This window comes from Zootoca vivipara, chromosome 8 (assembly GCF_963506605.1).
Source record: "Zootoca vivipara chromosome 8, rZooViv1.1, whole genome shotgun sequence".
Lineage (NCBI taxonomy): Eukaryota > Metazoa > Chordata > Lepidosauria > Squamata > Lacertidae > Zootoca > Zootoca vivipara.
The window spans coordinates 32,506,705-32,521,117 of NC_083283.1; the positions used below are offsets into that span (position 1 = coordinate 32,506,705).

General features: G+C 43.4%; 1 protein-coding gene across 2 annotated transcripts in view; it reads right to left on the reverse strand.

The window, feature by feature from the left end:
* Positions 1-14,413, reverse strand: part of XKR9 (XK related 9) — a 34,088-nt gene that overhangs the window by 6,290 nt on the left and 13,385 nt on the right. Inside the window, exons 1-2 of one of the 2 annotated variants that reach the window (XM_035126018.2) lie at positions 8,839-8,929; positions 5,657-6,168 (exon numbers count right to left, since the gene is read on the reverse strand). In XM_035126018.2, coding sequence (XP_034981909.2) covers positions 5,657-5,916 — 260 coding nt within the window. In that variant the 5' untranslated portion in view covers positions 5,917-6,168; positions 8,839-8,929. Of the gene's footprint in view, positions 1-5,656; positions 6,169-8,838; positions 8,930-14,413 lie in introns of those variants that run through there. The other variant, XM_060277754.1, reaches the window with a different exon arrangement.

A 14,413-nucleotide genomic window follows, 5' to 3' on the forward strand; every position in this document is an offset into this window, starting at 1 on the left:
AAACCGTTTTTTTAAAATACATTGAATTTTCCATAAGGCTCACCGTCACCATCCAGTGTCACATTGTATATTGCACGTAAAACACACTTAAAACGTTTTATTTGCAGCTGTATAGCTGAGTCCTTGGTTTCTGCAAGAATTATGTTCACCCAATACCCAAGTTGCTGATTTGGATGCTTGTTTTCAAAACAGAGGTGTCTTCTCACTTGAGCACAAGGCACATTTTTGAGCAAATGCAAAGGTGTGTTTGCTCTGCATCTCAAATTTTTAACAAGGAAGCAACTGCAAGCGGATATAAAAGGAAGATAGAAAGCCCCTCTTAAAACGTATTTCAACCAGCCTCATTATTCTGCTGTTTCTCAAAACGACAGGGCACTTGCTCGCTCCTCTTCAGTTTGTTGTTTTTAAAAGCTCTGCTTACAAGAGCATATCCCAAGAAGCACCAATTGCCCCTGTGGGAATTTCTGAATAATGTTTTGAAGTTCACACGCTGGCAGTTTTGTGGCAAGCTCCAATGTACCCTGCAGAAATCTTGGGTAAATTTATACATAAATATCTTCCTACAGAACATCAATGGTGGCCTCCATACCTGTGGCTTACCCCACGATGCTTTAGCAGAACACTGGAAACAACTTTCACCCCTTAAAATAGATTTTGGGGTATCAGAATGCCCTCATAATTCTGATAATTATAGCAAAGGTTAACCTAAGGGTAGAAGTTCCATGCACAGTGTGCCTGAATGGCTTAAAATACTTGACAATTGCACTGGATGTTTAATGAAACCTTACTGTATGCATGCTTATGTAGTCCACAGGGCAGAGAGACCCTGTGTTTGTGATCAAGGGGTGTCATCAATGACTGCCTTGCCCCACCTTCCAGCCCTAGAAGCAGTAGCAGCTGGTGGTGTGGGCAGAGTTGCATTACTGACCTAACTTCCCAAAGCCTCACATCACTGCCAGTTGCCTCCTTTTTTAATTTCCTCTTTTAGCTCTCTATCACCATGTGACCTCATCAAAATAAGACGTGCCTGAGTTTGCTCACTAGGAGCTCAGCCCATGAGCTATTTTATTATATTTTGTATCCTAAGATTATTGCCTGTGTTTACTTGCTGCTGCATGGATAAATTGGAGGACCACGTCTCCCTTCTCCCTTGCTGGCTGTGGGGCGGGCGGAGGGAAAGCCAGCCAAACGCTTTGCACGGCTCTGGGGCTTTCCCTCCGCCCGCCCCACAGCCAGCCAGGAAGAAGGGAGACGGCACCGGGCGGGCAGCGGGGCAGGCTGGCCAGCTGCCCTGCTTCTAGGGGGGGCAATTGCCCGCTCCTGCCCCCCCCCTGCCTACGCCCATGTTTTACTCTGCACTTTGGATCTAGGGATCCAGCCAGTCTTTTATTAATTATCCCACATGGGTGATCTATATCTATTCCTCCCCCCCCAAAAAATCTGTGGCCCTCCAAATGTTGCTAGACTACACCTAGCAACATGTGGAGGGTGGATTATTTGATTGTTCTTGTTTTTATTATGTATTTTGTGTTTTTATATTGTGACTCTATGTTGTGAACTGCCCTGAGACCTGCAGGTATAGGGCAGTATACCAATTTAATAAATAATAATAATTAATAGACTACAACACCCATTTTCCCTTATCATTAATCATGTTGGCTGAGGCAGATGCAAGTTAAAGAGGGGTGCATATTCCTTTCATGGAAGTTCATTGCTGCCCTTAAGATACATGAGCAGTATGTAAAAATCCAAGACCTGCTCCCTATTCCTTCGGGGATGCCTGCAGCACTGACAGAAACTGTAGAGATCCCATTCATGGCTTTGGATTTAATGTGTAAAAACAAGGAAGAAAAGTTCTATTACAGAGCTGCTTCCTTGTGTGGTGCTGATGACACACATTTATATTTCTGAATGACAAAAGCCCTGCAGTATTCTCAGTTTATAAAACAATCAGGAACGCAAACATCTGGTTCTTGTATCCTAGATTGAGGCATCTGTGTAGTCCAGTATTTTTCAGAAAACCTGCTTGAGTAAATCAATCTGTTCCTCACACACACACTCATACACCTAAGCTTGTGGTTGTCCAAGCTGTGTGTTGGGGCAAGCTCACAGCTTTATGTGAAGCCTCCCCAGTTCACAACTGAGAAGCTTGATAAGGTGTGAGGTGACCTTTGGACTCCTGGCAAGGATTCTCACAAAGTAAAGTGCTTACTGAATATCACTTGGCGTTTACCTAGGGAGAAATTGTTGGGTTATGTTTAGCTTCTGCTTCTTGACAGACATATAAATATGACCTGCTCTTGGGCCTTGTATTAATGCCAAATTAAATACATTAACCACTTTTAAAAAAGAAAAGTTTTACCAATATATGTTTGGATTGGATGGGGAAAATATTAAATAGAAATAAAGAGCAATTTTTAAAAAAAATACTTCATATTCTACAAATAGCACATTATTTTGAAGATCTGAAAGACACACTGTTATGTAAGGAAAAATATTGTACGAATGCCTGGCCTGTTAGACGGTTTGCTCCACAACGCTTTTTACATCACAAATAATAAAAGAGTATCATTCTCCCCCTTTGCCGCCACCACCATCCAACAAACATGTTAGGAATTTGAAGTCTGCTCAGTACTACTACTCACCCTGACCTGCTTACTGAAAGGTAGAAAGTGGGTAAGGAGGTTGGCATGGTGCAAATGCACCAGTAGGAGGGCTAGATTGGCTCTGCTGGTGCATTCGCAGTGCACCACCCTTGCCCTTCTCCATCTATCTCCTGGTACGCAACAGCAATGCAGCCAACCAGAGGTCAGGCGAGTGGCAGCACCACATCATCCCCTACTGAGTTATAATTATTATTAACAGTTATCTGACCCTCACCTGAATCTCATAGCTCTCCTGACAAGTACTTTGGTCTGCCCACCAGATACCAGGCACTCTCCTATTCAAATTAGGCCCCAGTGTTTTTGTTACAATCCCCTTCTTAAAACTTTCTTATTTGTTAATTTGAGCAAGTAAACTACTGCTCTCACTTCATTACAAACAGTATTTCTACCTGCAACACACTTGAGCAAATCTGTTCCTCTTCCTTTCATAGATACTTTGTTGCCATTTGCAACTGTAGCTGCCTCTCATCATTTAACTCTTGGGGGAAAGAATTAGCATCACACGTCATCGTGTGCATGGAAGTTGCCGAACCAATTAACCAACTAGAAGGATTACTGTTAATAGCACCAGTTTTCCTATAACTTGATATTGCTGGATAGTTTTGATGAACTGCAAAAACATTTTTAGTTTGCTTTCTGTTGCCACCCTGGAACTTTTCTTTATTAGTGCCGCTTTGTTTTGTACGATGAAGGAAATGAAGGAAAACAATTTTTCTGCTTGTATATGTTGATAATATAATTTTGGTTACCGAGGACAAACAAGACTGTACAAAAACAAGGTTGGGTGCAGGCCTGGCCAGGACATAGGCGTCCTGACCGTGACAAAGGTGACCTGTGTGCTTGCTTGCTTGCTTGATTAACAGCTGTTGGGAACTTCAAGGTACCTGCTCTCCCTTCTTATGGTCTTTGTATTGGACCTGGAGACTCCAATAGAGAGCATTCCATGTCAATAAGGAGGGCAAGTGGGCACCCTATCAAATGACAGGGCAGGAGCTACACAGAGCAGGGCCTTTTCGCTGGTGGTGCCCATTGTATGCCTTGCTCTTCCCAGACCTGCTCTGTTTTGGCCTGTATTTTGGAGCTTTATAATTTAGGAAGACTTCGGAAGAACTGGTTGACAAGTCTTATCAGTCGCTGACTTCTGAGCGGATTTGGTTAGCTGTCAAATTCTAGAGCTCCCTATTGGTGGCTCTTAGGTAATTCACAAAATACAGAGTCCATTCATAAAACACAATGTTCATTCATAAAGCAGTAACATAAATCTCCATTGCCACATATTTGGTGTATATTTCAGCGGTTGAACGTACAGGTTTATGGCTATGCTGTAGTGTAGTGCTTATGTGACTGTGAATAAAAGGTGGCTGGGGTTTGGGGGGGGAGAGGTGACAAAACTGATTTCCAATAAGTGCCCCCCTTTATTTCCATAACAAGTCCTTGAGTCTGTACTCTGAATAGTGACACCAGGGACCTAGAAGGTGTAGGGCTTGTCAGTCCAACCCCTGCCCAGTCTCACCAGCGCTGACCTTAAGGCAATTGGAACAATTGGGCCAAATTGGGCCCCGCATGCCGCTCCTAAGGGGCCCCCCGCACCAGGGCAATCTAGATGGATTTTACTTATATCTATAAGATTTTGCAGACTTTGGCTGTGAACTGGGGCCTTACCAAAAACAAAACAAAAAAATCAAGTTGCACCCCACTGCTTCAAATTGGGCCCCACTGGCTAGCCCTGAGTCTCATAGTTGCTGGGCCTGAGTTGCCTTGCCCTTGCATGAAGTCTTGGGTTTGCAATTTGGGGAGAGGGGAGACTGCCTGCTGGGGAGCGGGGGGACTGGTGAGGCCCCCTAGATTTAGAGGCCCTAGGCTCCAGCATACTTAGCCTATACATAAATCCGGCACTGGGTCAAGGCGGCGGCCGCCCCTCTGCCACCACCATCACTGCAGCAGCAACATCCCAAACGTGTACTACAGTATTTAATTATTTATTTAGCCATGCTCCCCCCCCCCCGGCCAACCAGATTGGTTGACCCAAGAAATGACACAGCCTGGGACTCCCTAATGGGGGGGCTAGCCATGCCCCCCCCACAGAGGGGAGAGCTTGTGACAAGCCTGTGAAAATGAAATTTGGTGGGCAGGTGCTCGGGGGCCTGCAAGAGATTGCTTTTTCAAAATTGCCTGGGGAGCATTTGACCACTTTGGACATGGCTGATATAGTGGGAAAGATAGCAAATGTATAGTTCTTTTGTTCTAGTTGCCTTCTTAAGATGACAAAGAAACATTTTAGTGGCAAGTACAGAAAGCAAGCATCCTTAGCATTTCCAGCATCCACAGCCTGGAACAGAGGAAAAGTTAATTTGTCTAATTAATACCGTAGTTCCTTTGGCTAAAATGACTGTGAGAAACGTAATTATTTAAGAACATTTTAAATCACACAAGTTCTCATGTCAGTCATTAAAGGAATTTTGGCAAAGCAACTGCTACACTGTCACTTGGATGCTGTGTACATAGATGCCCCTTTGTCAGTGTTTAACATCCTTAATTATTGGGGGGGGGTGAAAGAATATTAGACAAAAATAAAAGAACAACAGGACCAGCAAATTCATGAGTACATCACTCCAGATCCGATAAAGCAACTCAGCAAATAGCAGCTAGGCAACGCATTCTACTTATCTTACACCAGGGGTATCAACTTGAATAAAACATGGAGGATGGCAGGTAAGCCCTGCCCCGCATAATCAATCACATGATGCAGTGCATGCACACCATTTGAATGACAATGCCCATCAACTTGGGGGAGGCTGGCCCCCTCAAATATTTTATTGGGGTGGGGGTGAAGAACCCTTGGCCCCTAGGAGTTGGCTCCTATGCCTCACACACCTGCACACATTTGAAATTTTGGAAGTTTAACGAGTCACCATCATCTTCTTCCCCATTAAAAGTCATCTAGGACATTACAAGCATAGCTAGTTGTATGTTCTACGTTTTATATTTACCTTGTAAATATTCCAGCTTGTAAGAGATGTAATGAAGAAATCCAACTCAGCTGGTCAGTGCCATCATCTTTAAACCAAGTGTAACTGAAATATTGGACAACTAGTGATGAAAGAAGCCCTGTGGCCAGGGTCAAGGCACACCAGAGGTACTGTCCCTCATGGAAATATTTGTTTGCTGCCCAGAGATCTGCTCCAACATCCGCAACATAAACCACCATTCCAAGAACCATCGTAGCAAACTCTTGCTTTGTATATCTCATTGTCTTGATTGATCATTTCATCTCAAGTCAGAAGCAAAATATGCCGTTTCTCATTGCATCACATACTAAGGAAATATGTGAGCGTATTTCTCCTTGGGGAAATTGGGGTGTGTATTTGTTGAAGTGGCAAATTAAATCAAAACCACAGATACTCAAATAGATTAGCTCTCTTTCAGTACTAAAGATTCATTTGCGTACATATCCATATGCCCATTGAATGGTACTGGTAAAGTTGATTCTTCCTGATAAGTCCTGAAAAGAAAAGAAAAGAAATAGGTAGATAACTAGCTGGTTCAGAAGAGTGTAAAACCTCTTAACAGCAGCATAAATAATTATTACAGCAGCAACAAATGCAATGCAATCCTATGCATGTTTAGCTGTGTTCAATGAGCTTGTTGTTGTTTAGGCGTTTAGGCGTGACCGGCTCTTCATGACCCCATGGACCAGAGCACGCCAGGCACTCCTGTCTTCCACTGCCTCCCGCAGTTTGCTCAGACTCATGTTCATAGCTTCGAGAACACTGTCCAACCATCTCATCCTCTGTCGTCCCCTTCTCCTTGTGCCCTCCATCTTTCCCAACATCAGGGTCTTTTCCAGGGAGTCTTCTCTTCTCATAAGGTGGCCAAAGTATTGGAGCCTCAGCTTCAGGATCTGTCCTTCCAGTGAGCACTCAGGGCTGATTTCCTTCAGAATGGATAGGTTTGATCTTCTTGCAGTCCATGGGACTCTCAAGAGTCTCCTCCAGCACCAAAATTCAAAAGCATCAATTCTTCGGCGATCAGCCTTCTTTATGGTCCAGCTCTCACTTCCACACATCACTACTGGGAAAACCATAGCTTTAACTACACGGATCTTTGTTGGCAAGGTGATGTCTCTACTTTTTAAGATGCTGTCTAGGTTTGTCATTGCTTTTCTCCCAAGAAGTAGGCGTCTTTTAATTTTGTGACTGCTGTCACCATCTGCAGTGATCAATGAGCTTACCCCCAGATAACTGTGCATAAGATTGCAGCCCTAAGCTACTAATCAGATAGATTAATCCATAAAAGCCTTTCCAAATGATTTAAAAGACATTAATAGGGAACATGTTTGTTGTTGTTTTTTGTTGCTTGTTTTTAATATAGGTATGTCAAAAAAGTAAAGATGAAAGGCAGCATTTTAGGGCAGACACTCCCTGTTCTCTCTTAGGGGATTGGGATGGGAAGAAGACACATCTGAAACAAAGTATTATATCCAATGCTGTGTGAGCAGAGTTCTGCTGGTGTAACAGGACTTCTACTTCCTCTCCTCCCTCTGCACGCCTCAATGGCATGTTTATCTTGTACTTTGCACCCAATCGCTGGCACATTTGTCAGAAGATTGGCCACTCTTTTCCGAAGCATTTCGCTTAATTTAACTCTGAGACCCTTTCCAGGGGGAAATCCTTTCCTGCGCAGCAATGTGCTGTTTTTATGGCTCATTGGTAGTGATAACCATATGGAGCAATACCCATTACATTTTAAAAGGGTGAAAGGCTGGCATTGTGAGAAGGCACAAGATATGGTAATATGTTTGTAGATAAAGGATTGAGAGGGTGGTCTCTGAGGAAAAAAGAAGAAGGGGGAAGTCCCAAAAGAAGAACAATTTAACAAGCCATTTAAAATGCCACAGGTAGACGGTTGAAGGTGCTTGCAATTGCGTCATAGTGTCCATGGCATCTGACAGTCACCTATGGCATTCGGACAACTGCCATCCACACAGCTAAATGTTAATTGTATGTGCTTCAGCAAGAATCCCAGTATCCCAGCAATTTAAATTAGGGCTTTGGATGCTGATAAACAATAGTCACAAACACCCCTGCAGACAATTGCAGTCTGTGTGGTTCAGGGGCAAACAATTGCTGTTTAATCTCTTCAAAGAGACATAACCAGTTCCTTCAGGCACTTGTGCAATGCTAACCTTTTCTACTCAGAAGTAAGCCTAATATAAGTGTGCATGCACACGAAAGCTCATACCAATGACAAACTTAGTTGGTCTTTAAGGTGCTACTACTGGAAGGGATTTTTTTATTTTGTTTTGACTACGTCAGAGCAACACGGCTATCTACCTGTAACTATTATTCAAAGAGCCTTACTCCCAGATAAGCACCTCTTTTGTGTGTGTGTGTGTGTGTGTGTGTGTGTGTGTGTGTGTGTGTGTGTTATGTGGAACAGAAAGTGGGAATTGGGAATTTTTAAACTGAATGTGTTTTATTTCTACCCAACGTAAGTTTGACATAAGCATGACAGAAATGCAGATAATGAAACAAACTGAAAATGCCTTCAGTGTCAATTTTTCATCTCTCACCTACAATAACATCTTCAATAACGTTGAGAGCATTTAATGAGAATCAACATGAAGAAACATATCCCTTATTATTCTAGACCCAAAAAAAATCCCTCTAGTTTTTCTTCCAAGATCTAGGGAAACAGACATCCTTTGATAGACTTCTTGACAGCAAACCAGAACTGAACAGCTCTGGAACCCACAGTAATACTTGTTTGTTTCCCTGCCTTATAACCACTGAAGTAAACAGGACACATCTACTTTGGTTGGCTTCCGGGTTGTCATTGTAAGACTGTAGATGATCTGTATCACTGAAGCCTCATCCCATATAACTGTTTAATAAGTCCTTTTTAATCCCTCTTATTAGTTTTACCCACCAATTATTTATGCTTAACCAAGTATTTTATGTATATGTTTAATCTACAGTTGGTTTTTGCCCCTATTTATTTAATAATTATTTGCTTAGATTCATATTGTTATGCTATTTCTTTAAATGTTTTGCTTATGCTGGTCTGTGACCGAATAAAGTAAATTCATTCATTCAGACTGTAGGCGATGTAGAATATGATCACCTAGATTTTTTTAACTACAGGCAACAATCCTCTCATAAAGAAGACTTACCTTAAAACTTGCCAGATAAATAAACATTCCAGTAGCAAATCCATAGAGAGAGGTGCCTTGAAAGTCTGGATGTTTATACAGTTGAACTGTGATACTTTGCAATCTACAACCAGGAAAAGGTAAAGGGTGTGGGAAAGAATGAAAACTGAAACGCCCATCTCCTCTAGGCCATGTGATTCGATTAATAATACTCTAGCTACGTGGACTGTCATTGCTTTGACTGAGTCAACCTTTTAAAAAAATAAATTAATCATTTTTTTTAAAAAAAATCATCTGTGACCACTTTCTTAAATCCCTGCAAGATACAAAAATGAATCCTTTGTTTGCCTGCTTTGTACCACATGCTTAAATAACAAGCTCTGTGTATTTAATGGTGATGACAAGTGGTACCTGCAACAAAGTGTTGCTGTGTAGAATCCTCTCACTTCAGGATTCTGTTCACTCCATTCCATTTCCCAAGAGTGGATCCCAAGAGTGGATCATCATTCCATAACTTCTGAGCATGCTTAATTCTCCTGATTGGACAGTTTTGGATTCCCCGCCCACTCCTGCTTAAGAGTTTTTCTTTTATAATTTTTCTTCTGTACTTCTGCAAACCTCGGGGTTCCTGCTCAATCCTCCCACTTGTGCATTGGTGGTCTGCATACATAATCAACAGAGTTCATAACCTCAACATCAGAGGCAGAGGGAATAAAAGAGTCCTGCAACAAAATGTTGCAGTTTGGAATGCTCCTTTTGCCAATTTTCTCCATCAACAATGGGTGTGTGTACACACTAAATGATAATGTGTATTCAGGTCTAGATGCAGGTGCATTTGGGGGGGGGTGCTGTAAACAGAGTGTCATCCCAGTGTCCCCCCTGTCCCACACTATTACTTAATCTAAAGCAGTAACAGTTTTAATCTATTTTGTGCTAAGAATACACTTCTCAGGTGCTTGCTGCTGCCATGCAGGGCCGGCTCTAGGTAGAGTCCTGGTGGTGCGGGGTGCCAGGGCGCTGGGTCGGTAGGCAGGGTGCTGCGCGGCAAAGCCATGCTGCGACCTGCTCAAGACTGCCCTGCTGCCATGTGTACACAGATAATGTTTTCTTAGGTCACCTCCTATTGACTTAGTGAAGTTGCAGGGCTGTGCTGCTCGCCCTATCAGACTTCTGGTATATATAAAAAGACACATCAGTTCTGCCAGTGCTTAGGAGGCCTGCATAGACTGATTGAGGGGAGGGGAGTTGAGAACATGCACACTGCTTCGTAAACATGCCCACCTGCATGTGCAGATAGAACAGACAATAATTCCTGCCTTAGGCAACATTATTGCGCAAGTGTGTACATATGTATAGCAAATGGCACCCTCCAACCTTTGCCCTCCACCTTCACTTTCCTCCAGCCTTGGCCCTGTCCTGTCCTGCAGGCTGCTACTAGGTGGACCTAGAGGAGAGATTGGTTAGGAGGCCTTCTGCACAGCACCAGCATTTGGGGGCACCAGTACTACTGTCTGAGCATCACTGGGTGTTGGGAGTCAAAGCAAATCAACACACAAAAAGACATCTAGCCACATTGGATTTCCCCCTGTGGTAGTGGGAGAAAGCTCTGCTGCTGTGCAGTCTAAGAAAAGCTAATATATTACTTCTTGGGGGTCTCTCAGAGTCGTTTTATTCCCCCCCCAAAAAAGTAAACCATCTTCAGTATGTTTTGAATAAAAATACAGAAGTATGCTTTAAACTAAAAAATCGGAGAAAAGGAATTTGACTTTAACCACTCTAGCTGAGCTGACAAAATTGCTAACACTTCAGAAATACCGCCAGGGTTTCAGCTGACAACTGTTTGCATGCAAAGGCGGGAGAAGTGTCCAACGTGTCTTAAAACAAATGACTACAATCTACTGTGTAGGGACACAGGTGGCGCTGTGGGTTAAACCACTGAGCCTACGGCTTGCTGATCAGAAGGCCGTTGGTTCGAATCCCTGCGACGGGGTGAGCTCCCGTTGTTCGGTCCCTGCTCCTGCCAACCTAGCAGTTCGAAAGCACGTCAAAGTGCAAGTAGATACCGTATAGGTTACAGCGGGAAGGTAAACAGTGTTTCTGTGTGCTGCTCTGGTTCGCCAGAAGCAGCTTTGTCATGCTGGCCACATGACCCGGAAGCTGTGCGCCGGCTCCCTCGGCCAATAACGCAAGATGAGCGCCGCAACCCCGGAGTCGGTCACAACTGGACCTAATGGCCAGGGGTCCCTTTACCTTTATTGTGTAGTTAAAAGGATGCTTCAGTCCTATCAGTCTCAATGGGAGTTGAATAACATAACTTTGCTCAGGATTGTATGTGGAAATAAGCTCTGAAGTTGCTGCACCCTGTTTTGAGAACACACCATATTAGCTACATCATCATTTTGCACCAATTTTGTTATGTCTGCCATCTGCAGACCAAATATGACTTAGCAGCCATTTTTATTTTTAAAAAGAGTCTACAATAGGCACATCCAACTCCCAAGAGACTACAATCTACTCCCAGAATAAAAAAATACCGGCAGTGATCTACCCATTGTCAGAGTTGTTGAGCTTTATGGGGGGAGGACTGCCTAAAATCAGTCCAGCACTGATACAATTTATTCCCCATGCTCTGTGTTTAATATGCGGTGTGTGGGTGTGCCAAAAATACAATTGGGCTATCACAAGCCTATTTTGTGAATTAATACACCCCAATACTCCCAGAGCTACAATGTTCAGAGTTACCTGGTGTTATAAGAAAAATACCAACCTTTCCCTTATAGGGTATCTAAGAGCCCTATAAAACTAAGATCATGGCCACTGGTCCCATCACCTCCTGGCAAATAGAAGGGGAAGAAATGGAGGCAGTGAGAGATTTTACTTTCTTGGGTTCCATGATCACTGCAGATGGTGACAGTAGTCATGAAATTAAAAGACGCCTGCTTCTTGGGAGAAAAGCAATGACAAATCTAGACAGCATCTTAAAAAGCAGAGACTTCACCTTGTTGACAAAGGTCCGTATAGTTAAAGCTATGGTTTTCCCAGTAGTGATGAATGGAAGGGAGAGCTGGACCATAAAGAAGGCTGGTCGCCAAAGAATTGATGCTTTTGAATTATGGTGCTGGAGGAGACTTTTGAGAGTCCCATGGACTGCAAGAAGATCAAACCTATCCATTCTGAAGGAAATCAACCCGGAGTGCTCACTGGAAGGACAGATCGTGAAGCTGAGGCTCCAATACTTTGGCCACCTCATGAGAAGAGAAGACTCTCTGGAAAAGACCCTGATGTTGGGAAAGATTGAGGGCACAAGGAGAAGGGGACGACAGAGGATGAGATGGTTGGACAGTGCTCTCAAAGCTACGAACATGAGTCTGAGCAAACTGCGGGAGGTAGTGGAAGACAGGAGTGCCTAGCATGCTCTGGTCCATGGAGTCACAAAGAGTCGGACACAACTAAACAACTGAACAACAAGAGTCCGTATAGAGTCCTTATGTAGGTTCTCTGTAAGTAGGAGAAAATAACAGAGGCCACCCAGATAATATTGAGAAGCAAAGCAGCTAGTAAGCATGATCTTTATTAAACTGTTGCAACAGGGTCCCCCACTCCCCCGACGCAGGGTGGGAGGAGAGGAACCCAGAACATTGGTGTGCAAGCTCTTATATAGACTTTTGAAATTGCCTCCCCTGTAGCTCAGGACCACCCCCCAAAACATCATACATACATCACAGAAAGAGGTGGTCCCCAGCAGAAATTTGAGTGTGTTGCTTCTCTCCTTTCTGCCAGGATACCTGAAAATGCCTTATTGGTTGCCTTTTCTGGGTATCCTGGCCATTCCTTTGAGATGGTAAATACTTAGTTCCTGAATCTGTTACACATATCATAGTGTGCTCAGCTTGCCAGACTGTATTTACAGGGAGGTGTAAGCCTCTACAGTCCAAAGATAATTGGAAAGCTTTTCCTATTTCCTTCCTCCTTGCAGAGAAATATTTGAGGTCCACTTGGGAGAGTCAAAATGGCTTCAGGATTGTTCTCCGGTACTATTTCAGACACATGGTTTATATACGTATGCATGTGTTTGCCTTGTACATTTATGAACATTTATTTTATATACTGTATATAAGACCTTAGAATTCATATAACACTGGGAAGAGGGATTCATAACCTACTCTGAAAATTGTAGCTCTGTGAGGGGAAGGTGGGTTTTCTCCTAACAGCACTTATAACAAACTACAGCCCCCAGAATTCTTTGGGAGATACCACTATTTAAAGTGGTATCACAGCATTTTATATGTATGTGGTGGCTGTTCCACCCACTCAGAGAAATATATACTGTACAAGAGACAAGGCTTTGTCACTGGTGACAGCCGGAATACATCATTCACTGTTAGTGAAGATAATGGGGCTACTCTCGAAATTGACCGGTAGCATTATTCATTACTATTGTCAATGGCAGCAGGCAGCTCACCACCCGTGCACTTTGTGTTGCTTTCTTTTTAACAACCAAATGGGTTTTCTTCATTGTTGCTATCCAACTTGGGCCCCTAGGAAGTTGTTTGTTGGCTAACTAGTTGGTTGGTTTATTACATTTATAGTCCGCCTTTCTTCAGTTGTGGAAGCTAAGGCAGAATAAATGTGGTTTCATATGCTCACCCATCCAGACCCTGACCCTGCTGGGACTTGTTTAGTCTTATTTTGTCGGTTTCATCAAGAACAGCTTTGGTTCACACACAAAAAATGTGTGGCCTTTTCCAGCAGCTCATTAGTGAAATACACTTCTGTCAATATTAAAGCAGCTTTCAACCCTTTCCTAAGCAAAGTCCGTTGTTCACTCTGGAAAAGTTAATTTGTTCCTAGATTTAGAAACATTCCCAGGGCAAAACCTGAAATCACCAACAATGGAAAAACAACAACGAGTCTTAAGTCTTTGAGGTGCCACCGCACTCCTTGCTGTTTTGCTACAGCTAAATCTCCAGAAATTAATTCTGGAGTAATTTAAGTGTAATCGTATTTTTCCTTCCTTTCCCGGTTCAGTGGAGCAGCGTTATGTATTTTTCTTGGGAGAGGAGAGGGGAGGAAGAGAGGCACATTTAAGGAAATGGGCAAAAATAAATTTAAAAATGCCCTATGCTAACTGTACGCAGTTAAATCCAGTGCGTTACTTTGAACGCCCAGTTCTGTCAAGCGTGTGACTGTAAACAAACCCCGCTGGGGGAAGCGTTTTTTGCGGGGACTCGAGTTCTAGACTCACACGGAGTGGCCAGCTTCCGGGTTAGTTTCCGACGCCATTTTTGTTCACCGTCAGAACTGAAGTGACAGGAAAAATTAGGATTTTTTAGCGGTACCTGTCATCATCTCCCCTCTCTTCTTCCCCTCACGAATGGAAACAACAAAGAAGATAGGATTCGTGCTCCAACATAGGTCGTCTTATTCCGCGCGGGACGTTGCTCGCCTGATCTTTCCTGCGCTCTGAGAAGACTTTTGTGTCAGCGACTTTTGGATGAAAAACCAAACCAGCCCAACCTCTAACCTACAATATATGCTGCCCTACACTGCAGGGGCTGTCAAAAGCCACTTTGTCTCCGCCGCATCTCCCCGCTCT